We start from the raw sequence: 25,199 nt of genomic DNA, 5'->3' as shown, positions 1-25,199 counted from the left end.
GTGACTCCGATAAAAGAAGGAAGTCGACCAGGGAAAAATGTGAACTATCATAGATGGGGATTCTTTACGAGGAAATAAATCAGAAAGATGCAGTGGAACTATTTGTTTCGTTTTAAAACAATTCGCTTAGATAATTTTATAACGAGATTAAGACTCGATTACACGAACTTAACTCATTCGCACTTCACAAATAAAGAAAATCAAATTTTTGTGATTTATGCAAAATACAGTCAGTTGAACAGTTCGTAATTAATAGTTGTCCCAAACATAATACTAAAAGAAAACAGCACAATATTTCTAATTTTGACCTTTCTAAAGATTCTCAGATTTTTCAATAAAATTAAAAAATGTTCGTCCTACTAGATATTCCTCTACTTGAAAATGTGGTCAAAGGTTAAAGGTTTAATAAAAAAGGCCCAATCTGGAAACTATTTATTCCACCTTTTTTATTTAAATTTTCTTGTGAAAAGAAAAGACATCTTTTCAAGATGTCTTTTTCATGTGTCTAGAGTTGAAGATAGCAAGAGGGAAGCAAACAAAGCCAAGGGAGAAAGCGTATTCACTTAGCTTTCATTACGTTGGCAAATTGGCCGTGTGGATTAAATATTCCAGTTGCGACAAAAGGCAATTGTCTGTTCAAAGAAATCGGACGACTCACGGATAATCCTTTCGCAACGATGGGACCCGTTTTTCGGCACAAAGAAAAGTATTTTTATTGGCAAGAGTTCTCGTCGCAGACTGGATGACATACTAGGTTTAATGAATTTTAAAGCATTCAGTACATGACAATGAGTCCTAGAAGAGAAAGATCGCTTTGGCTTCGGGTGTGTGGAAGAAGACAACAGAGGAATAATTTTTTACACAGGAAGAATTTTCTCTTCGGAGAAACGAACGGCTACAGGAATTCTTTCTTTCCAATGACGGAGAAAAGAATTCCTTGTTAAAGGGCGAAGACTTATCCGTGAAAGTTCTAGCGCGTGCCACGTCTGTCGGAAAAATCGAATACTTTTTAGATTAAATCAACTTTTCTTCGAACGATCGTTGGGTAACGCGAGAGAACGCCCTGGATAAACCAACGAGTTTTGTCAATTCTTTTCCCTTTCTAATTTGATGAAAGAAAAACGTCTCCTGGCCCTCACCCCTTCCCTCAAGGAATTTTATTAAACGATTCGATTAGGGGAGAACTGAAAACGAGAGCTTCCATGAAAGTACAACCTCCACGAACAGTCGAGAGTGCTCTAATTCAAATAAGAAATAAGTTCCGTGTAGTTTGAAAAATTGGAATGCTTGCCACTATTTTACTTTGGTAAAAAGTGACATTATTTTTCATAATTTTTTTTTTAATTAAATGCTACGTTTACTGTTGTGATTCTCGTTTGTAGTTTATTTAATGACTTTTTTGTCATGCATAATTTCTCACACAGTTTTATTTAATTATTTCTTGTTGTTATCTCGTCTGCAATAAATATGTATTTAAAAATCGTATCTTGTTAGCGTAGGTAATAAGAGCTCCCAGTTCGGGTTAAGACAAAAATTAAGAAGCTTCTTAATGAAGATATTTATCATTATTGTTAAATTGTAAATTCCGAAATTTTATTCCTTTTTCGACAAGTTTCTAACAGAAAAGATATAATAAACTCAACAGTTAATATAAGAGTGAATATACTTATTAAGAATCTTTTTGATTTTTTTACTTTAACCCACCCTGAGAGCTCCAATTAATTATCTACGCTAGCGAGATATGATGCGTGTATTTTGTAAAAATACTTTGCATAATATTTTGTAAAAATTGACACCGAACGAGTAGCTTATTATCAGAACATAGCATCCTAATTTCTTATGATGGGGAGGAAGATATTTGAGAAAAATCTTTATGTTAATAGCATTTTTTCAAAATGTACTAAAAACGTGATAGGATAAAATTTTCTGTAACTTGAACTACTTTTGAAATATTATATGCCACATCTCAACATCTTCCCTCTGTCTTGGACAAATTTTTTGAAATATAAATAGTACTAGTATTCCATATACAGAAGGAATCATGTCAATCTTCATGAAGGTTCAATAACCCAGTCCAGAAATATACAGCAAAATAGATGCCAATATATACACATGCATATAATGCATACGTACATACATACATATACATCATCGAGAAAGTAAAACCATTAATTAAAAATATATAAGCAAGTGCTATATGTGACGAAAAAGTGGTTAAGTACATTGCAAGAAAGAATCATAACACTAGACATAGCATTCATTTCAGAAAAATTCATGAAAGCTATTAAATTTTACAACGTTCACAGAGAAATGGTCTCTCACCTAAAAGAAGTGTTTTTGAAACAGCCTCAGAAGTTGTCTATAGATGCCTCAAACTTGAAAAAAAATAACTTGAACGAAAACTTGATTTATGTTGCTATTAAAGCAAAAGATTAAACTGGAAAGTGACTAATTTTCCACCAGAGTATTTAACCAATAATGTATCCATTATTATCATTGTCTTCCTTTACTCTGTTTTACGACTCGAAACATTGATCAATTTCCACCGAATGTTTAATTCAACCGCAGACACCAGCATGTTGGTTTAATCAAGACCGCGTCGGCGGTTTAATCTTTAATTCGTCGGACCTCCGCAGGTGCAGAATTGTGATTGCTCGCGGATCCAAGAGCGCGATAAAATTCCAACTATAATGCCCGCGATTATGTGTCAATGATTGGTCGACTCGAAATGGATATCGCGACCGAGGATAATTATTATCGCGTTTAGGGTGCACTCATAACGCCTGCCTATAGCTTGATTTGTTTCATTACACGCGAGTGGTCAGACGATAATGCGTTTGTCAGCCCTAATTTTACGTAATGCTCCTGTGATATAGTTCCTGTAATGAACGTTTGTTTGATTTGTGTTACAGTATTATTGTAGAATTTACGCGAAATTTGGGAAATTTAGATGACTATCTACTGCGTAATAGTGCGTAACACTCGTACCACTTCCATCACTTCAATGTATAATTTGGAGATTCTACACTGGATTTGTAGGCCATGTTGATTGTTTAATAATATTATCACAGATGATGTGCACAAACAGACACATCAGGATTAATCACTGAAGTAATATTAGACAGAAGGGATGCAGCGCAGAATATATTAAAGTACAAGTTTCATAAAAGACAGGGTTTGCCAGAAAAATTCTATTTCAATCCTTTGAAGCCATATTTGCAGAACGATTAATTTGTAATCATTATACAAATATGTACCATAAAGAATTTTTGTCAAAAAAAGTCTATGCGAGAAAAGCTAAAAATTAGTACATTTTAATTTAATAAACTTAATCTAATTACCTAATCTACCTAACTTGGTCTAATTAACGAAATCTAACTTAATGTAATTAGCTTAGGTACTCTATAATAATTTAATTCAGTATAGAACATTAGTATAATCAGAAATAAGGTACATGGCTTTTATACCTTAATGTGTTCTTATTATTATGACTGTTATCGCTATACACAGTTACTGTTATTATTTTCAGTGGGTAAATTCATTAAATTTTTGCATTTGTTTTCTTTCATTTTAGTCTGGAGCTAATGCATTTTCATCGTATACATTAGTGAATCTTTGTTTACCTCTTTATTAAAATAATTCGTGACACTATAACAATAATGTAATACTGTCACGTAGCATGTGATTAATTGTTCAATTTCTGACATTTTTTAAGTTTGCCATATTACATAAAAACATAATTAATACATGCCACAACAACGATTCAAAGAGAAGAAATAATTAAAGTAACAACGGTAGTTAAAATTTTAATGAAGAAGAGTTGTGATTAATTAAAAAAAAATTAAATACTATTTAACTTTTTTTGTGGCAAAGCTAAACCAACCCACAATTTGTTTTCTTTTCGTAACACTTCCTCAACCCGTGCTCTAGTCTTTTAACAGTATATTCTACATCGTGATTTGACCACCTGTATTAAATTGATCACTATGCCAGCATACGACTATGTAGCAACCTCGACTAGTTGCACAATCAAAGTAAATTTGAATAAGACAATTATCGCTCGTGCTTGTTACGGGGTAACAAGAACCTTTTGATCACGAATGCCTTCTTGTACATGTATGACAGAATATACTATCTTTTGAAACGTTTAATCTTTAATTGAAAAAGATGTGGAATACAATATTTCTAGTTGCTTTTTTGAAAAATGCAAATATTTCTTGTACACAGTCACTCATGATTAGCGAATATGAGTCCAACAGTATAATTTTTAAATGAAAGCATTAACAGTAGTAACAATAAGTAAATCTCATCGGATATCAATGTATAAATCATGATCACTCTAATATTTGCAATATTGTCAAACGTCTTGACTACCGCGACATCAGTTAAATAAGTGATGATCTTATTAATCGTAAAATGATATTTTGATGAGAAAGTACGAGTTATTGCTGCAAGTTGCATTGATTAAAAAATTCTGAAGGCTTCTAATTATCTTGAATATTCACAGTGTGCGAACTTCTGCACAGTGAAAGTAGAAAAAAACAGAGGCAATAAAACCATAAAAGTAAGGCAAGAATAATTAACTTATTCGTTTATGATTTATCATTTAGCACATTTCTAATATTATTTATATTTTAAATATCTACATTACTATTATTTAAAAACCACATTTGATTGTTTTATACAGAGTATTCGATAACAAGTGTCAGAAATTTTAGGAAATAATTTTACGTGTCAGAATAGGACAAAGGCCAATAATGACAAAATTGTATTTAGGGCTTCCTTTCAGACTTATTAATTATTGCAAAAATGTCTGGAATTCACGTGAATCGTGTCTGGTTTGGGACTTATTTTACTGTCAGCGTGTATTAAGCCAAGCCAAGTACAGTAAATTCAGTAGAATAAGCCCCGAATCAGACACATTTCACGAGTATCTCTAAGTATTCCTTTAACAATTAATAACACGAAAACGAGGCCTAAAACACAATTTCGTTTATCGTCATGTTCGTCTGATTGTATAGAAAATCACTTCTTAAAATTTCTAATACCAGTCGTCCAACACCCTATATAATTCAATTTCAATTTCATATAATTTTACTGATCAATAAATCGCATGTATTGTACCATGTACAGTTCCAAATTCATTAAAATGCAACTAATTCCTCAGTACCACTAAATAAAAATGAGTACAAAGTTTACCTTCGCTATAAAATTTGCACCTCGGTGACTTGCCATTGGAAGTGGACTGCGCGCGCAGCTTTCAGAATACAAAGAATATCCCTGGAGTTGCGATAATATCGAACATCACTCACTTAAGGTCTTCTATCACCCACCTGTTACATATAACACAAAATATCATACAAAATAATGAAATACAATCAGGTGATATACGTGGGAATTAAAAGCGATATAATAGCGAATAAGAGTATCTTTTATTCCGACCTGTCTGTAACGTTCACAGAAACTCTTCACTGTGTCGTACAAACTTGAGGATGACTCGAAACTTTCTACCTCGAAGAGAATTAGTTACGTTCTGGCGTGTTTGCTGAAAATCCTGGGCTGTCGAAGGAATTCCTTTTTTCCCATTTTGAAGGAGTGGGAAAAAGGGAATTCCGAAAACTCTGCTTGTTCTCGGTATAGGAACTGCTTATTTTTCTAGAAAGAAGGGAGGGTGGGGATCGTAAAGAAAAACAAGGCGCCCAACAAAGGTTTTATTGCATGACCTGCTAAGGGCCCGAAGGCCGATTCGTATTACCAGCCAACCCAGGGTTTTTTCTATCGTTATTTTACTTTACATACTATGAAAACGTAACTAGGTACACTTTATATAATCCATTATTCAAAAGAAATTAATGAAATATTACTCGAGAGAATGTTAATAAATGCTACTAATTTTTGTAGAAATCTTAAACGGGTTATTTGAATTAAAGTGCTATTGCGCTCTGATTTATTTAAAGAATTTATGATATATGGGGCGTTCGACGACAGGTGTCTGAAATTTTAAGAGGTGATTCTACGTGCTAAAACAAAATAAAATTGTTCTTGAGGCTTGATTTTTGAGTTGTTAGCAGTTGCCAACATGTCTAAAATACGTGTCTAATGTGTCTGACTTGAGGACATATTTTACTGATTTTACTATGGTTGGTTTGACTAGTACACGTCGGCAGTAGAATATTCCTAAGGCAGACATCATGCATATGAATTTTAGTTATGGTTCTGCAATAATTAATAACTTTGAAACGGAATCCCAAATGCAATTTCATCATTCTTGATTTTCGTCCTGTTTTTATATGTAGAATCATCTCTTAAAATGTCTGATATCTATTATCGAACACTCTGTACGCTATTAATAATTTGGAAAATACATATTTTTTATACATTTATATAAATATCGACTTTTCTACATGGAGCAGTTTTTAAATTTTTATATTTCATGTATTCATTTCGAATTTATGATCATTTAACATCGTCAAGTTCCAATTCCTCTTTCAGCATACTACCAACTTTATCTATACATTTTACAACTATCCCACCACATTTACCATAAATAATTATATTCAAGATACCGTGAAACTTATGGAATGCCTTATTAAAATTCTGAGTGCCTGAAGAACCATGAATTTTGTCATTTTCGACCATCTTACTTTGATTACTATCATAATAAGTTAAGTGTTTGCATTTAAAATAGCTGAATGTCCATTACCTCAACTTATTACTCTCAGGAATAATTTCTACTGAATAATTTAGCGTATCACATTAGCTTAATGCAAACGTCTCTCCATGTATGTACATTAAGTTGTGTACACATTACAGAATCTTCATAGAATTAGGTTGAAAAGGGTACTAATTTAATTTGTAATGCGTGCAAAATTAGTTTAGTGTGATCAGACTACGAGTTAGACAACACTGTTATCAAATTACAAGGAAGTTTACAAATATTACACTTGCACAAATTGGGTGAATGCCCAGAGTTGTAACTGATACCAAGCATTGTAAATACCGAATTCGATTACATAAATGGATCATATACGTATTGCGCAGTCAACACATTTTATGCTTACTGCGTTTTGCGCTTTCGCTTTACTTATACGTTTCATAAAGTTTCAAAAAAGTTACACGCTCCAATTAGACTACTATCACAATTATTAAACTTTCTGAAAGTAAGCTAATAATTGTCCTGTGTAAATCCTTTAGGTATGCCAGCGTTGTACAAAACATCGCAGGGATTACGCTTGACAAATAAAATCCGAATATTAATGACACCGGTCATGATATTTGCTCCCTTGAATTATCAATAATAAATTGTTCCCGACTTGTTTGTAAAGCCAAAAATAGGTCACTTTCCGAACTCGCAGGGCCGATTCCATAAATCATCAATATTGCACTGTGGCCCGGTTTGGCGAAAACCAATATCAGGCCACTTACGATTTATCCATATTCATTAGTAGGCTACACCAACGCTGCCTACCAATCAGTTCTGATAATTATCCCACGTAATTAGGCTGGAGCTCGGTTCAAACATACCCATTTCGATACGTGCTTCTATCCAGTGTATTTCACTTACCAGCGGTCCACGAAATTGAAGCGATTCTATCGTTCGACACAGCTCCATTGCGATTACTTTTTCACGTGTACCAAATTCAGTCCACGTTTAATGCAGTGATACATAATAATGACCCAACCTCGCTACTTAACTGCTCTTTTTCTATTAATTCAACTTGCAATTATTTCTTGTTTAATATCGCTTCAAAGTAGTGGTCGAAGTCGAGTTTCTTAGGAATGTCTGGGAATTTTAATCGCATGTTAATATAAGGTTGTTAATGTAGGATGTTAACGTAAATATGTAAATATAGTTGGTTAAAATTTTAAAGAATTTTAGCATCCCAAATTCGAGTTATTTTTTTTCAAGATTTCAACTTTTAACGCGTAATCCCTAATGTTGAGAAATCGCAGCAGTGACATTAACTCTATTTCCAGAAATTTTTTAGAAAATTGGGTCCCGGTTAAATTTCATGGTTTTTAGGTATGTTGTAGAGTATGCTGAACTGAACAAAAATATGTGACACTTAAAGCCCTGTGATGAATGGTTACTTATTGTTGGATAAAGCCAGTCAAAGTAGCGCAATCGCTCGACGTGCACCAAAGGGCACTAAACAGTCGAGTTTTAGGATGTGGTAGTACAAATCCGACCTTCATGACCAAACAAAAACAAAAAAGTATTAACCTTTTTATTAAAAACATTGTCCTAATATCTTGCAGTCCTTGGCACATGCCTTACCATACCTGTTTACCACAAAACATTAACTACATGGCAACAGTCCTTCCACTTCATTTGGAAGTGCAACAAATAGATAGTTGAAGTCAGAAATAGACATAGTAAATCTAAAGTACAATATAACCATCATAAATATTTAAGTTTATTGATAGAATAATTATAATGCCTCATCTTCAGCATTTTGTTGAATTTTACAACATCGTAGGTGCTTTAATTAACAAATACAATCTTCTTGTTTTAATAGAAAAAGCTAATGCAAAGTTAGCAGGAGAGCTACTTGAAAAATCTAGACAAATTAGTGTTATCCAAACTCGAGTTGAATCTGAAAGACTCTGTCACAGAAATGTTCTATGGATTCAATTATATGTATAATGAACAACTGAATAATTTTCCCAATTTTACTTAGGAATATTCACGTGACTTGACCATCGAAACGCTTCAGTATGCAAGACATCGGGACAATTTGCATTACCCTCCTTTGAGATTGTCAAACTCATTACTTGATTCTACATGACCAACATAACAGTATCTAAATTAAACCGCAAATACGGAAAATTATTGTTGTTCTTGTTATTGTTTGGCCGTGGTGGTCGGATTTGCACTACCGCACAATAACTCAATCGCTTAAAGTGTCCGACGAGTTGGTGCGCAACGCGGGGATGAGCTACATTTGACTGACTCTATCTAAGTAATAATTCATCACAGAGCTTTAAATGTTACATATTTTTATTCAGTCCATCATACTTTAAAATATACCTAAAAACCATCAAATTTAATTGGGACCCAATTCTCCTTCTAATTGGTATGAGTCTCTTTGCTGAAAAAAAAACTAATATATGATGCAGAACGTGCATAAGAATGGAATAAAAAAAGAGAAATAAAACAGTTTACGATTTAGTTACTGAATTACGGTAATGTAGAATTCATAATTTAGTGGAATTCCGAAGAATTTTCGAAGAATGGTGTTATAGCAACTCTACCATATCGTCTTTTCCCATTCGTATTAATGCTTCTTTATATGTGTGGACAGTAGTTACGTATCGATGTGTAAAATGCATACAGACGTATCGAAAAGTTTCGTCATACCCTGAGAAATAAAATAGTCTTCAATAATGAAGCCATGTACAATAAACTTTTTAAAGCTCCATTGAGGCAACAACGAGCAACAGTTTGTTATCCTTGCGTGTTTCTTGAAAAATTCGCCGCTTATTACCCTAATGTCTTTATGTTTCTATTACTGATGACAATGTCGCTGCTTGTTGCTTATTTCTATTCGTAATACAAACAAATTTATTTTCAGTCTGTAGGTTTTGTCACCTGATTTTATAGCTGCTGGAACGAACACGGTGTATACGTACGTATGTGGACAATTTGTTGTAGGCAACAAATGTAGCCTACAAAATTCACATGTTCCTTGGATTGTATTGCTCCAGTGTGGATAAAAAGTTTCCTTAAATTACAGTTGGTTGGAAACCTTCTGGAACATGCAGCAACAAGGAGCGACAAAATATTACTCGTTGTTGCCTCAGTGGAGCCGCGCCTTAATACGATTGTACGGTAACAACTACCTTAAGGCCAGCACGGTATTTGCGTTTCGTCCGCGCGAATCGACTGTTCGCGAGCGGACTGCCTAAGTTATATGAGTTCACATGTACACGTTTTGTTCACGAGGATCCAGTTATTTGAATTTACTATACGTATCTAAAGCCTTGTTTAGATTAGTCAAGCTACTGGAATTTAAGCAGCTTAGATATAAATGATTTGAAGCAATTTCACCAATGAGAACCTGTTATTTTACTTGATTTGAAATATATCTTCAAGCTTCTGCTTCGTCTAGACACGTTCAGATCAGTCAATTTAGTTGAATTCAAGTGGCTTGAATACAAGTGATTTGGAGCAATTTGATCTATGTGAATGTGTTATATTACTTTATTTGAATATATCTTCCTAAGCTTCAAGTGAAGTTGATGTCCTCTCAACTTTTCTTTGCCTTGAAATATACATTAATTGGTGTATACCATGATGCATATTATACCATACAGGGCAAAGTCCAAGTAAATCGAGAAACGTGTGAACGTCAAGGAAGCTGTCAAAAGTGCATTTTTCTTATTATTGCATGACAGCTTGAATTCAAGTTACATTTGAAATGAAACTACTTAACTACTAAATCGACAAACGTGTGAACGTCAAGGAAGCTGTCAAAAGTGCATTTCTCTTATTATTGCATGACAGCTTGAATTCAAGTTACATTTGAAATGAAACTACTTGAATCGAAGTAGCCTGACTTTTGTGGACACAAACTTGACATCAGACTACTTGAATTCAAGTAACTTGACTAATCTCAATGAGGCTTAATGATGTGTCCAAACTCACAGGACCGTTTTCAATATACATGTAATCTACTGCATTTGTTTCTTCATTAGGCAGCGTTAGTCGTTGATAAAAATCCGCCACGCGGATCTACCGCCCTAGTGCGAGACCTCTCATAAGATTTTGGGTGTTGCATAAAGCGCGAATGAAACTCAAATGCAGCGGTGGCTTTATCAAATAAATGAAACAACAGCACAGAGATAGAAACTGAAGTTTCCACCACCAAAATCGACAATCAGTGGATCCTCTTTTCGACCACGAAATGTGAACGTAAATACATCTGTCAAGCACGAAAACACACGAAATAGGGTGACGCTGAAAGGAAGGTTTTTCAACGCAAGCTTTCCAAATACCTGATAGTTGGCTGAAAATCAAAATTCTCATTTCGCGAGCGGATTGAGCTCGTTGGGTTTTCCACGCGTTTGTCAATTATTCGACAGAGAGAAAACGATAAGCCGCCCCCAATTGTGCTGTTTTTATTTCGAACATTCGCTGCAGCAATTAACAGTTTCGATGTTTGCGGTTCAATCTTCTGGCGAAGATTTGAGTATTTAGAGTAATAATACTTTTGCGATTCCCGCCATGAATGGGGGAACGTTGAAAAGGGTGAAAGAACAAAACTTCTGCAGCAGGATTACGAGCTTTCGAGCGACGCGACGCTGCCTCTTCGCGCGAACGTTAACCCGCGATTGGTCCGATCGAAGGGACCATTTGACCTGCTGTGTTCGTTACCGTAATGTTATATCGGCAATCGTGAACGTGTGCGCGACCGTTCCATTCGTGCTCTATTGCGTTCCCATTCTACAGCATTGTTTATCTGTCGTACGGTTGCACGGCGAACGAAAAGTTTTGCTTGTGATCAGAATAATGGCCAATAGAACGAGTTATCTCGCAATCAACCCCGATGAAACGCTTGTTTTTCTTTGCAAAGCACACCGCTTGACTATTCGTGTATCTAGATCGCTTAAGCGGAGAAAAAAGAACGAATAAACGTGGAATTTTATGCGTTCATTTGCGGTTTCGCTTCAACTTAATGGGGTACTAAACTCTTGGAGAACATTCTTTGAGTATTTGGTTATTCCTCTTCTATTTTTAACACACAATGGGTTTCGAAATTCGAAGAAGTACTAATGAAATATAATAATTTTCATTCTTTTTCTTTTGCTCGGGCTTAAACGAGTATTTAGTTAGGGAAAGTGTGGTTACATATTTTTGCTTATTTTATTTTGAGAACTACACTTTTGGACCTGACAGAAAATATGGAAGCTTTATTTCTAAACTTAATAACAAATTCTGGATGTTTAAAGATATTTCTCAACTAATTTATTCGTAAATTTTCGAAGTTAATGGAGTACAGAACTTTTGAAAGGCCATCTTTGAGTAGTTAACTCTTGCTCGCCTCGTTTTTTCAACGAAGAAATTAAAATTTGCAAATTTCGTTACATTATGAAGTTCAGAAGGAAATAGGATAAAATCCTCTAATTTCCATTATGCGTCTATTACTTAGATTTGAGAGAACATCTAATTTATATTGTATTTAGTACTGCATTTTTTCTTGTTCAGTTATAAAAATTCCATTTCTGTTTCAAAATCAAATCAGAAAGCTCTATTTCTAAGTTGACGATAAATATTAAATATGGGTCAAACAATGCCATTCTTGCTTTTAAGAGCAAGGATTTAAGTCTCCTCCAGGAATTCTTTAAAGAATTCAATAGTATATTTTATACTGAACTTTTGCATGTGTATTTACTAATATTTAAAGTGTACAAACTAATTTTTTCAAGCACAAAAAATCAAAATTGTACGAGCTACGTGTTCTTATACGACGCGACATTCCTGTACCTTATTGAGTGACATGATTCCACTCATTCAGCTAATCTGAAACAAAAGAATAAATAAGCACCTTCATTAATAGTAATGCGACTATGGAGTGAACTAAAGTGAAGTCAAAATCTTGCAAATTAAAAAAAATAGTGGCAATTCGAAGTTTAAGTTTCGATTTTTTAGATATATTTTCGTTTTTAATACACATTAAAAGAATTAAGATTTTTTGAAAATCTTTGTTCCATGCCATAGCCGTATTTATACTAATGAAGATGCTCATGTCCGCGTTTGTTTAAGATTAGTAAAACGGTTGGAATCATGTCAGCCAGTAAGGTATATGCATGTTGTACGTAGCTCATGTAACTTTATTGTCGCAGTGAAAATAATTTGTATACTTCAAATAGTAGTAAACACATGCACAAAAGTGCAGTACACAAGAATCTACTGATTTCTTTAGTAAACTTTAAAAAATAAGTATTTAGAATACTCACTTAAAGAAACTTCTAACTTGTAATAAACTCAATCGCTATTTTTCAATAGCAGTACATAATCAACAGCGCAATTTTACTAGCTGTCGCGACGACAGAGTAATAATTAGAAGGGTAATGGTATCGGAAACAGACTGGTCGATCGGAAACCGTTTTCGTCGTAATTCCGCTCGTTCTATCTATCGCCACTCACTTAAGTCTCCTTTCGCTTTCGGAACGTGACCAAAGCGGGCTTTTCCTCGGCATTCGCCATTTCTCCGTCGAACTCTGACCCCGTCGAATCCCATTTCGCCTTGGCGATCGAAAGAAAAGCTAGTTGGACGAAACGAAACATCTGCGACCCAGACTTTCGCTCGTTTTTTTTTTCCTCCCGTTGTTCGATCCAACCTTCGCGAAAATCAACTTCTCTTCGAAGGATCACTAGAATTCGTACCTAGAAACCAACTTCTTTTTGGGCTATCGTCTTTTTCTCGTCGAGAAATAGTGAAATTAAAGAAAGAGCAAGGCAGAGACACGGTGAACGTACTACCTTATTGCATCTGTTCGACTCGATGGATTCTCCCTGTGCTGAAAACTAAATAGAACCGCGAAGGAATAGCAAGTCAAATAAGACTGGCTTTAGGTGAGGTCATATGAGAAAGCATCTTCTAGAGTAATGTAGAGAAATATGAGACAGAGGGCGAGGTGGCTTCAAAATGTTCCACTGAAAAGTGTTTTCAGCCATGACATCTTGACGCTAACCTGAGAGCTGTATTTGTACCTATATTCTGCTCCCGTTTCAAGAAGATCAATGAAGGGAAATTTATTGGTAACCTATAAACAGTAGTATTATGATATTTCGTTCTTTTTTCAATTCCATTTTTAGCTATTTCTACGGTTGATTTATGGAAAGAGGATTATATGAAACGGGAGAAGAAGGAAGCTGTGCTAGAAGCAGGCGAACATAAATGTGGAAGCCGTGGACCGTCAAGATTAGACGTTTTCCGGGTAGAGCTTAATACAGGAGGATAGCTTGCCCGCTTAAAGAGATACTTGGTAGTATAAATGGACTTTATTAAAGCGATTAGATTAGTGCTAGAAAGGGGTACCTTAATTGTAATATATTCTAACGCTGTAGTTGGTTGGAATACGTAATTAGAATGGTAAACAACGTTTAAATGCAAATAGTAGAGAGAAAAGAATGCAAAGAGAAACTGTACATACTTGAGTGGCAGTATGATGTTCATACATATGCAGAATATAGAAAAATTATGTTGTTTCATTATTTTATTAGCACTCGAGGGAATTGCTGCTGCGCCAATTAAAATAAATAAAATGGAATACCGTTTTAATTGGTAATATGTATAACTCTCAAACCCGAGCAATTTATGAAACTGATATTTGTTATACACTGCGGAAAGTTTAGCTTGTTCGAATATTATGCTCATAATTGACGTTCTAGTATTTTTTATGCGTATTTTCGATAGAGAAACATTCGAATATTGTTTTGCAGTTTCGAAAATCTACAGTTCGCGAAGTGACATGTAAACTTTATTTTTATTTCAACTAAAATTTCAGTCTTTTTCGATTTCAATCTCAATATTTACTTTCTGAAAATCAAACCTTGCACCGATCACGATTTTGTTTAAATTTCGAGTCTTATTCATTCGACTGCAACAACGAGAAAAATTTTAGTCAACGGGTGAATTCGCTTGGAATAGTGAAACGAATTTCACTTTTATAGTTTGAACTGAACACATTTAATCGTTACTCTCTAAACGTTTTTCGGTTACCTCACTCTATCAACAGTGGGCACTTGTATCTGACACATTTTTGGGTAGGTAAAAATCTATGACAAAATCTGAAAAAATTCATGTAACATTTTCGGACGTTCCAAATTGAGATTAGAATAAAAAATTTATCTTTTACAGAAGGAAACAAGGGTTCGAAATACATTTGTTTAGAAGACATGTGGTTTTTTCAAAAATATTAGAGCAAACGTGACCCCTGTTTACATGATTAATATTCATTCATTCATAACATCTCTCTTTTCTGTTTCTTAAAAAATTATATAATTTTGTCATCTAGACTCACCTTAAGAATGAACTATGTATCCATTGCTTGTTATAGCAATTGTGGGCCAATGATGATTCTACACGTCCAGGGAGCGAATTTATATATCTGTCTGTTGTAAAACTAAATAAATTACAATTGTATGTTTCATTTAACACTTTTAGGTTATTAAAACTTCTTTATTAATGCTCCAACACAGCTATACCTATAACTTATGTGTCTCAAAAAGAATGCTGACTCATATTGCTGTTCGAATATTTACTTATACGATTTCGCCTTTATTAAGGGAAAATGAAAAATTTTAATGTTCTGTAAGATTTACAATACATATGTCTATATAGTACATGAACAATAAAAGTTATTCATCAACAGTTTTTATCTGCAGTTATTCTGACACTCTGTAGGTCATAAAATAAAAAGGGTATCTCATATTCCTACCCTTTCCTCTACTACATATTTCTGAAGTGTAACCTCAACTATTTGAAAGACCCTATATAATATTAAAGAATAGCACTACAGAATATATTGTTATGGTGAAGTGGAAAGTGAAAAGTCGATGTTTGCTCACAGGTGCGACTGGACTGAAGGATTTGACAATCAACGTGCCAGGGGTAGTGCGATCGGGTGACACAGTGACACTCTCTTGCCATTACGACCTAGAGGGAGCGCCATTGTACACAATACAATGGTTCCACGAGGACACAGAGTTCTATCGATACGTTCCTGAACGAGATCCACCCTACACCACCTTCGACGTGGATGGAATACACGTGAACGTGAGTACACTTTCCAATTGGCCGGCAATAAATCCTACCAAGTCAACTCTTTATCGTTACTTTAATCTCTTGCACGAATTTTCGACTGCAAAGCGTTCCTACATAATAACTTCCTAGTTAACATCTGACATAAATTCTTCCACTCAAGAGTGCTAAATGAAATTATTATTCAGTAGACCATTTATTGCATAACTAAACAAGAAAACATTATAAAACGTAGTCACTCAACTTTAGAAACATTTTCACTAAAAAAATGCGAAGTAATTATTTAATGAATAGTATATTAAAGCTCTAATAAAGAGTAGAGAAGGAGAGAATTCTTTTCAATATTGTGGCTGCCTATTGATGCGTGCAGTATCCATTGAAATGAATTTGAAAACGTCATCAACGCTTGCACGTTACACTAAAATTGCACGCAGTGCAGTGGAGGAGAACGACACAGTTTCTTCGTTAACGCAAAACGTTGTTAATTACTGGACGGAAGTCGTGTCTTCGTTCGAGGGGTGGCCGTCCGAAAACGGAGCTTGTTGCGCTCGATTCCTCAATTAATGCGCGCAATTAAACTTCGGCTCTCTTAATGAGCACTTCAATGAAAGTTTATGACGCAAATCTCATTAAGTTCGCGAGCCGTTCGTTAGATTCGGAGCCTGGCCGCTGTGGAGCAGGCCAGTCTGCTTCACCAAGTTTCGAAGGGGAGGAAAATTAAATTATAGTCGAGGCAAACTTTTTGAATCGAGCTGAAAATTTTTGCCACGGCCTCTATGAAAGAATTATCCAATTTGTTTCACAATGGGGAAAGGGCGAGAAAGAGGGCAAAAATAGTTCCGCGAGTAGAAAAAAGAAGGAATGCGAGGCTGCTGGGATTGCACGCATAAATTCGTCAAAAATTCATGAGTACTGCAAAATTTCGAATTACTTCGCGTTCCCGCGGTCGTTACTACGCACCGACTACGCGGAAAATTCGCGAAAATTGGAACAATGCTCACTGCCCAGAGTGGGGAGAACCGATCGCGACGTTATTACGATACCACGGCCGCGGAATTCCCTGAAAATTCACCAAAATCCAAACTTGATCACCAGAATTCCGTTTAGCTGATAAATCCAGCTGCATCCGCACTCTCGCGGAATAGCGCGCAGCGGAACTGAGGACGTTAGAAAAACCTGCAATTTTCTTTCTCTAGACGATACAAGGATGCACCGTGATGTCCATTTATCAGTCCCAACCTCTGTTTCAAAAGCGAGTCGAGATAAGGCCGAGTGGCGTCCCGATTTTTCCGCCTTGTGACTCGAGGGTCCACCTTTTTCCTCCCTGACACAGATGCAGGGTGTTCCGTATGGAATACTTGGTTAAATTTTTAAATTCTAAAAAGAACGCTGCGAGGCCTGCAGTCGAATTTTCTCTTGGGGCTAACGGAGTTTTATTATTAATGGTATAATATTGCAAAATTACCAGATAGGAAATTCAGCGTTTCAATATTTATTAATAATGAATAGTTAAAAATTTCAATATTTTAGAGTTAGAGAATTTAGAGATATGAAAATATTAATATTTCACACACTGAGAATCGGAGAAATCCAATATTTCAATACTCGAAATATTTGAAACTTTAAGTACTGAAAACTCTAGAGATCTGGAGGAATAAAAATATAAAACTTCGAATATTTCAAAATGTGTATCCATCTTTAAAATTGTTGAAAAGATACATCTGTTACGAATTCCTTTAATGTAAAACGAAAATTAGAGTTTCTTTAAAGAACCCATATTCTTATCGTGCACTTAGAAAGAACATTCTTTAAGATCCTAAGTGCGACTGTTTAAAAACGATAAAGTTGGTTGGTACACCATGTATTTCGCCGCAGGAGGCAGCGAAGTAGATAAAAGTGCTGGACGGTCCTTCTGTTCCTCGAAGGTGCAACTTTTTGCCAACCTTCTCTAGGGAGACGAACGCTCTTCTGCAACCCAAGTGCGAAGGTGAAACGTGTACGTGGACCGAACGAAAGAAATCGATAGGGCTGATTTATGGCCTCTGCTACGACCGCGACATGACCCCTTCGAATTCCGTTCGAGTGGATTTAAACCTGGGTCAAGCGAGTTCCGTGTTTTACCTCGATTCCCCACCTGACCATCCTGTACACCCTATCACCCACCTGAGCCACTTTTCTTTCTAACACGGTCAGGTTCCTTTAAATATTAACTGCGACGATCTACAGCGATTTCTTAGAGCAGCGGGGCGCTGATATATTCTCCGTTTCAACGTGGATCTCAGTTAGCTCTTATCAGATTACTAATTCTGTTAATTTTTTACTTTTATTCACTCACTATTCTTGGAAATAGTAGTGTAGGAAAAGTATTCTTTTTTAGAAAATTATACAAGTAGGTTTCGGATACAATAGGATGTCCGTACAATTCGATGTCTTCTGACGGAACGAATGTTCTGCTCTTCCTCGTAGAATTCTCAAGGCTAGGTTCTCTTCAATCCCCTGGGCCCGTAGTTTTCTATTTGGACTTCCACTAACCTAAACATCTGTTGCCAAAATTGATCCAATCCATACGACTTCACAGCAACCATGCGTCACTCGTGGTCTACGAACTGTCATGTATTAAGGTCAGAAACAACTGAATATTGTTACCACTTGTCTTCCATAGCAGACGTCTTTTTAAGGCCCGAAGCACGCGAGCAATATTTTAACACACGGTCTTGCTGCAATTATATATCTGTCTTCGTTCACATATCGCAATAATTCGACTCTTACTGACAGAACGAAAGCTCTACCTTCCTTTGTAAATCTCTAGGCTGGGTCCTCTCTAATACCCCCTGCTCATAGTTTTGTATTTGAGCTTTCATTAACACAAACATCTATTGTCAAAATTGACCCAATCCATACAACGACTTTGGAGTAACCACGAGCCGCCATGAGTCAAAGACAGGAACAACTGAATCTAGTTACCATTCGCCTTCAATAGGACGAACGCTATTATATACGAAGATTTGTAAAGCACTGTTTGAAGCGAATCAAAAGAATGTCTGTAGACAAAGAATAATCACCTTAGAATAGAAAGAGAAGATAAATTCGCTTTCCTACACCGTTTCTCCTCTTAAAAGTAGAAAAGAATGCCTCCAGAACTCTCGATTATTACAAGCGAAACGTAACGTAATAATTTTAGAGACGTAAACTGGGAGAATGTAAAAGTCGGGCGCAGAGGAAGCTCCTGTCGCCGCGTGGCTTCCGAGTGACTCCCCGCGGTTTGATCAAGACCGTAAATAAGTAGTTCGCCTTTCCAGACCTCCTTGAGAATTTCCCAAGAGCAGCAGGGGCTGAGCTTCCTTATTATTACGTTTCGCGTCGTCCTAGCCGGAGACAGTGGTTCATGAAATCCGACCAGATGCGAGCGAAGGAGGAAAAGACGTCGCCGTCACTCCTCTCGGCGCCGCTCCCTCTCCATTTTTCGCTCGGTGACTCAGCCACCTTTCTTCTTTGAAATCGCCACGAAAGCTTGTGTCAACCCGTCTCGCAGAAATCGCGTCGTTTTGCCTCGTGGACGCAATAATTGTTCTGGAAGCAAGTTTCCAGCCATCGACGTTGCCTTGCCAAGCTCTCTCTTGTCCAGCGCCCTTTGTCTGAGACCTCGACGGAACTTTGTTAACGTTCACCAGGAAAATGTATTCCCGGGAGTTACAGCGCGAAACATAGGGTATCAGTGATCAATGGGTAAAGGGCTAACCAAAGTTTGGAGAATGAACGCATAATGAAGAGAATGGAGACGGAAATTATAGAGAGTTCAAGTTGAAACAACTTTAATGTATTCCTTGCTCCATGGGCTGCTGTTGCTCTACGATATTTTATGAAAATTCAGATTTCTAGTAAATGTTACAATATAATGATCCACACGTTTCTTCGTGGAAGGATTGTTATTAGCTTCATTTAATGAGCTGAGCTGGTGATGATGTTGCGAGGCCATAAACTCAAATGACGACCGCAGTTCGCGCTGTGCGCGTATGCAATAAATAATTCCGATCTTCCGAGTAGGTATCGAGAATTTAAATTTGAGGCTAATGAGTTAATCCTGTCACACTTGATGTTACGTATACGCAATATTGTATTTTAGCTCTTAAACTTAACTTTAGCTCTTTAACTTAATTATTAATAAATTTGTTTTTGCTGACGTTGTGAATATACAGGAATCCTCGAACAGTAAGCATAAAAACTTAAAAACATCAAATTGTGTATGAGGCTTATTTAGACTGCCATTATTAATAAATGGTAAAAGAAACTTTCTCTGGTAACTAGAAAACATCTAGAACTGAAAACGTTAACTGGTTACTTTATAAACAAGTGTCACATTCATGATACAAATTATTCCAAATAATACAGTAGATATTATTATATCGTTGAAAATGAAAAAGAAGTTACGGAATCATCGCAAAAAGAAATAATTTACATATTTATTTTATAATAGTTATTTATCTACCAATTAGTTGATTTACATATGTTATTTCTTTGTTTGAAATAACTTTGTTTCGTGCAACTGAAGAAAAATCGTAAAACAGGAAAAAAATTCGTATGTTTCAATTCTAAAGATATTTTACTGTAATTTTCCACCGACATACAGATTATTTTATGCAATGACTATTTCTTATCTCATTTTCCAACCTCTTTTTTTCAAAAAGATTTTATTCTCAAAAGAAAATGTGAAATCAAAAACAACATCATTTAAGAAATGATTTCCCTATACCGAAATTAAGAAAACTGGACAAGGCTTAACCAGAAGGGTAGGAAATAAGCAGAGAAAGCAATTAGTGAGTCATTGTATACTTTAAAACTTGAAACCAGAACAAGATGGAACAAAAAGGGTTACCATTATAGGGAGTTTAACACTCATCTATGTTTCTGTAGTTAAAAACGATCGATACGGTTCTATCGGAAATTTAAAATTCAACCGCGGCATGAAGCGAGTTAAAGAATAACTTCAAACATCGAGTATCAATTTCGAGCGTATATAATCGCAAACACATTGCAGTGGATTCAGCAAAATTCCACAATTTCCATAGAAACAGTTAACGAGTTGTGGAACACGGTTGCGGAAGAAAAAGTAAACCGTTAAAAACTACGAGCACCATTTGACTATTGCGCTTAGATAATATTTTCACGCCAGTATTTCCAATTGAAAAAATTTGCAAACACGTTTACTCACGGTCTCGGTGCGAAATACCGCCAACTGAAATCCGATCGAATGGTATCGCGCAAATAAATGGATAAACGGGTAACTTCAAATCTCTGTTTGCCCCTAAAATCATAAAAGCGCTGTTTAGATCGTTTCACTCAAATTTATTCTACAACGTGGACAATAAAAGTAGAAAGAAAAGTACAGGGACGTAAAGTAAAAAGACGTTCGAAGACATAAACCGAGGAAAATAGATCGTATCAGCGGGCGAGGGTGTAAAGAACATTCGACGTTGAGGAAGGTTGCGGCGAGTTCAGAGGCGACCGAAGGTAATCCCGCGCAGTTTAAAGTATCTTTGAGGAAACTGAGGGACGCGTTTAGATAAATAGAAGAACTGGAAGGTATTTGCCAAAGCTGCTGTTCTAGTATTGATGCTGACAGGAGGGGGATTTCGCTTCACTTGGAACCCTATCGATTTGATTCCACCGACTTGTTATAGAGCTAGGAGATACTAGATAACAGATTCTTCGTTCGACCGATGTGTAACTGTCGCTGATAAGAATCTTTAATAAAAATTTGTTCTAGACTTCAGGAGGAGTCGTCCTTACGTGATGTAACTTGCGGAAAACAAACACTGTATACTATTAGTTTACTTGTATTGAGCATATGGCAGTGATCTTTTAATAATACGTGAATATGAAAGAAGAATTTTTTACTGTTTTTCATAATTTTAAGATTTACTTTCTTTAAGAAGAGTACTAACACCACTGTGTTGGATTGAAAAAGTCAACAAGATTTCTTTTATCTCTTTTTAATCTTTGGAAGTTTAAAAATTATTCTTTAAAATATTAAAATAAAATTTGCAAAACTAACAACGATACAGAAGTTTCATTAAATATAACATAATGCTCGCAAGTGGTTGCTTTAAATTTTACATGTGTTTTTCTCGAATTCATGTTTGTTAAACTCGACAGATTCATAATTCAAATATTTTTCGTTCGATTTAATTCAAATTTTGGATAGTGGTTCATAGTACTATTCTTTGTAGTTGAACGTAAAGAATTTTTTATTGAACTATTAATGGTTATATACTGTTAAAGGAAATACTAACTTTCGCATTTTTTCTTCAAAGTTCTATTATTTTAAAATAAATTTACCTTTTTCAAATCCGCACGTGCGACTCGAACTACTATTTTATAGCTTAAGAAAATGAAATGATTTCCTTCTTGAGGACTTCCAATGAAAAGTTACACGCCTGCTCGTTTTCAGCGAATTTTTGGAGAGCTTTCACACTCTTTCTTACTATAACTACAATAATTTATATTTTTGTATGAAATTTTTCGAAGAAGGAGCTCAAGAAATATACTGTATAAAAACTCTAAAAAATTGTTCAGAAAACACTTTCACTTTGTTCGAAAATAATTCTCGTAAACAATCTTCATTTTTAGCCGCTACAGTGGTTTCCCCCTTTAAGCAAATAGTTTATTACACTATCTAGACTTAGACCATTTATATCTAAGTCTAATTTGTTTATGATCCAAAGCTTCCAAAGATCGGGAAAATGTTTGGGCTAACTATTACCTTTCTACTGTAGCATATAAGTTTACATTACATTTACATTTACAAGCCTTTTTTCAATAATAATTGAAATTCGAAGAAAAATCTGAGAGATGCAAATGTTCACTTGTATCTCTAATTAAAATTGTCACTAATTAAATATTGTCTGTGGAGAGTTGATATTGAGAAACGCAATTAAAAAATAATAAAACGAATAGATAAATTTATTTATTTTTATATGAAAGTTATACTAAAAGTTTACCTATCATGCAGAAATTGTCGACTAATTACCATACTTGTCCAATTAAAATACTACTATTAGTATTAACATATATAAATCTATATATATGCTAGATTCATAACATGCCCTAAATTATGTATATTCTTCAGATTATATAGTTTATCTATCACTGCATTAATTTTGCAACTACAAGGGACAAACAAAATACATACAAAACTTCTCCTACCACTAAAGAAATTTAACGTGCTCTGAAGTACCTAACAACTTGAAAACGAAGTTAAAAATTTTAATTCACAAAAGCGTCGTGTTCCGAAGGATAACCAAAAGGAAAGTTTCACAGCGATGACGTGAAAAGTCCCTCATAAATCGTTCGAGCAAGATTCAAATTCCACGACCACGGCGCGTTTGGAACATTGGAAAATACGAGCGGAGCGTAAAAGTAACGATAGCTCGTATAATATTTACAGGCAGAAGGATGTACAGTGTACAAGCAGAGATAGTCGAACAGGCTGGGATATTTTCCTGACCATTCAACTATGATGCAACCATAGTTGGAGCGGAATTATGTCGGTCCAATACGATGATAACCTCCAGCCAACCTGAACGTCTCGACGTAACTATGCCGATAATCCTGCCTTTTTATCGCCACTTAGGTTTATCCCCTTTTATTGGTCATTACGCGTTATCACGACACTGAACCTGAACAAACTGGAGCGTACAATATGCTGGCTTTGGTTGGCTATCATTTTAAGACTTTATTCACAAGCTTCACGATCAGAAATTTTGTCGGCACGTGAAATTTTAAACAGGATGTTTACGAAGGTAAAACTTATCGATAACGATAGCGTTCGGCGAAATTGTTCGACTGGCGTATTCAGATAGAAATTTAGGAGAAAATGATTGTTATTTGATGGCAGTATCTGCGTAAAGGAAACTCTTCAACATCTAGAGCTCTAAAAGCAGACACGTTTCCTGAAATTGTCTTCGAATTTTGGGTATTGAAAGCATATTTGAAGATTATCTTAAGAGAAGTACGTGAGTCGATCACTACCGCGTATATTTTTTCCAAAAACTTGATATTCCAACCTTAGAAAATGGTGTAGGTGACAATGAATGATCTTAGGATACCTTGCGTGGTCATGCCAAACATTTAATTTCCAGGCAGCAAACATCGAAACAAATCTCTAGATATTACATCTAACCTGAAGCATATTTTATAAAATATCTAATAAAATGTATTGAATGCATTTTTCGCATAATGCAATGAAAATATTGTTTAAAATTTGTATGAGTAAATGTACTTATAACTCACTCTCATTACACACTTTTTTTATATGCGTGTATTGATGGATTACACAAGATTTTGAAAAAAGTAAATGTTCTTTTTCTAATTAGTATTTTCTTCTATTTGTACGTGATTTATAAAGAAGCAAGATTTATATTATGATACCTTTTTCATCTTCGACTTTTTCATGTACTTGGCGTAACCTTTCTACTTTTAAAAATTTTTTTATCGAGTTTAAAGTGACGTTAGAAATATTCGCGTGATTCAAATGTAATAGTGTCTGACCAAACTGAAGATATACTACTGGAATACTCAAGTAGAAGTAGTAATCACTAAACAGGCCTGAAATTAAGCTCCTCACTTGTCTGCTTTCCCTTCCAAACATTTTCTTTTTAATCGGCTGATACATACGTCGTTAGTGTGTCAGCTTTCTTGGAAATAGAGACACCAATCTATCTTAGTGGTCCTTGCGTTGCGTGATTTCCCTGATGACGATGGGAACGGAAGTGGAAGTACCCTTAAGGGTTTCAGAGCTTTCGGTCGGACAGCGCTAATCTACAGCTTACATGCGAGCCAGACGAATTTCCAAAATTAAGTTTCATGTGGACATAGCATTATACATATAAAGTGTTCGCTAAGAGATGCTTATAATTTTAAGAAGTAATTCCATATCAAAATAAGATAAAATTAAAGAGTGAAAATTGCCTTTAAGCAAAACGCAATGAAACTTGACAATGTAATAGATTATGTATTTCAAACTTCAGCTTACTGTAAAGAATGAAAGTAACATATTACAATGAATTATTTAAAGGATAATCAGTTTTGTTTCTTAAACGTTGAATTCGTGAGCACCAACAAAAATTCATCAAAATACTTTCGGAAATATATTAAACGTTATTCAGCAGCTATACAGAGTTTCATTATGTCAGGCAGTAAATTCAACTATACTTTGACACAACTGCTTTACAAAAAGTTAAACATTAAACATGTGCTTAGGCGATAGAATTAAAAAAGTAGAAACTAGAGTTCAGATCAGTCTGTCTTCTGAAAGGCTTATTTTACTTCTGGAATGCACTAGCCAGATCAGACGCAGTGATATCAGTAGAAGAGGTCAGACACATATACATATTTTAGAAGTTTCCTCAATAACAAATAAGTTAGAAACAA

At 35.2% G+C, this 25,199-nt stretch overlaps 1 protein-coding gene across 2 annotated transcripts in view; it reads left to right on the top strand.

Annotated features, from left to right (window-relative positions):
* Positions 1-25,199, top strand: part of LOC143183177 (uncharacterized) — a 186,082-nt gene that overhangs the window by 104,638 nt on the left and 56,245 nt on the right. For both annotated transcript variants that reach the window (XM_076384642.1, XM_076384643.1), the window contains exon 2: positions 15,580-15,785. In XM_076384642.1, coding sequence (XP_076240757.1) covers positions 15,580-15,785 — 206 coding nt within the window. The remainder of the gene's footprint in view (positions 1-15,579; positions 15,786-25,199) is intronic.

This window comes from Calliopsis andreniformis, chromosome 9 (genome assembly GCF_051401765.1).
Source record: "Calliopsis andreniformis isolate RMS-2024a chromosome 9, iyCalAndr_principal, whole genome shotgun sequence".
In the NCBI taxonomy this organism is placed as follows: domain Eukaryota; kingdom Metazoa; phylum Arthropoda; class Insecta; order Hymenoptera; family Andrenidae; genus Calliopsis; species Calliopsis andreniformis.
Note: the sequence above shows the minus strand (reverse complement) of the source record. Positions and strands in the feature narration are given on the sequence as shown.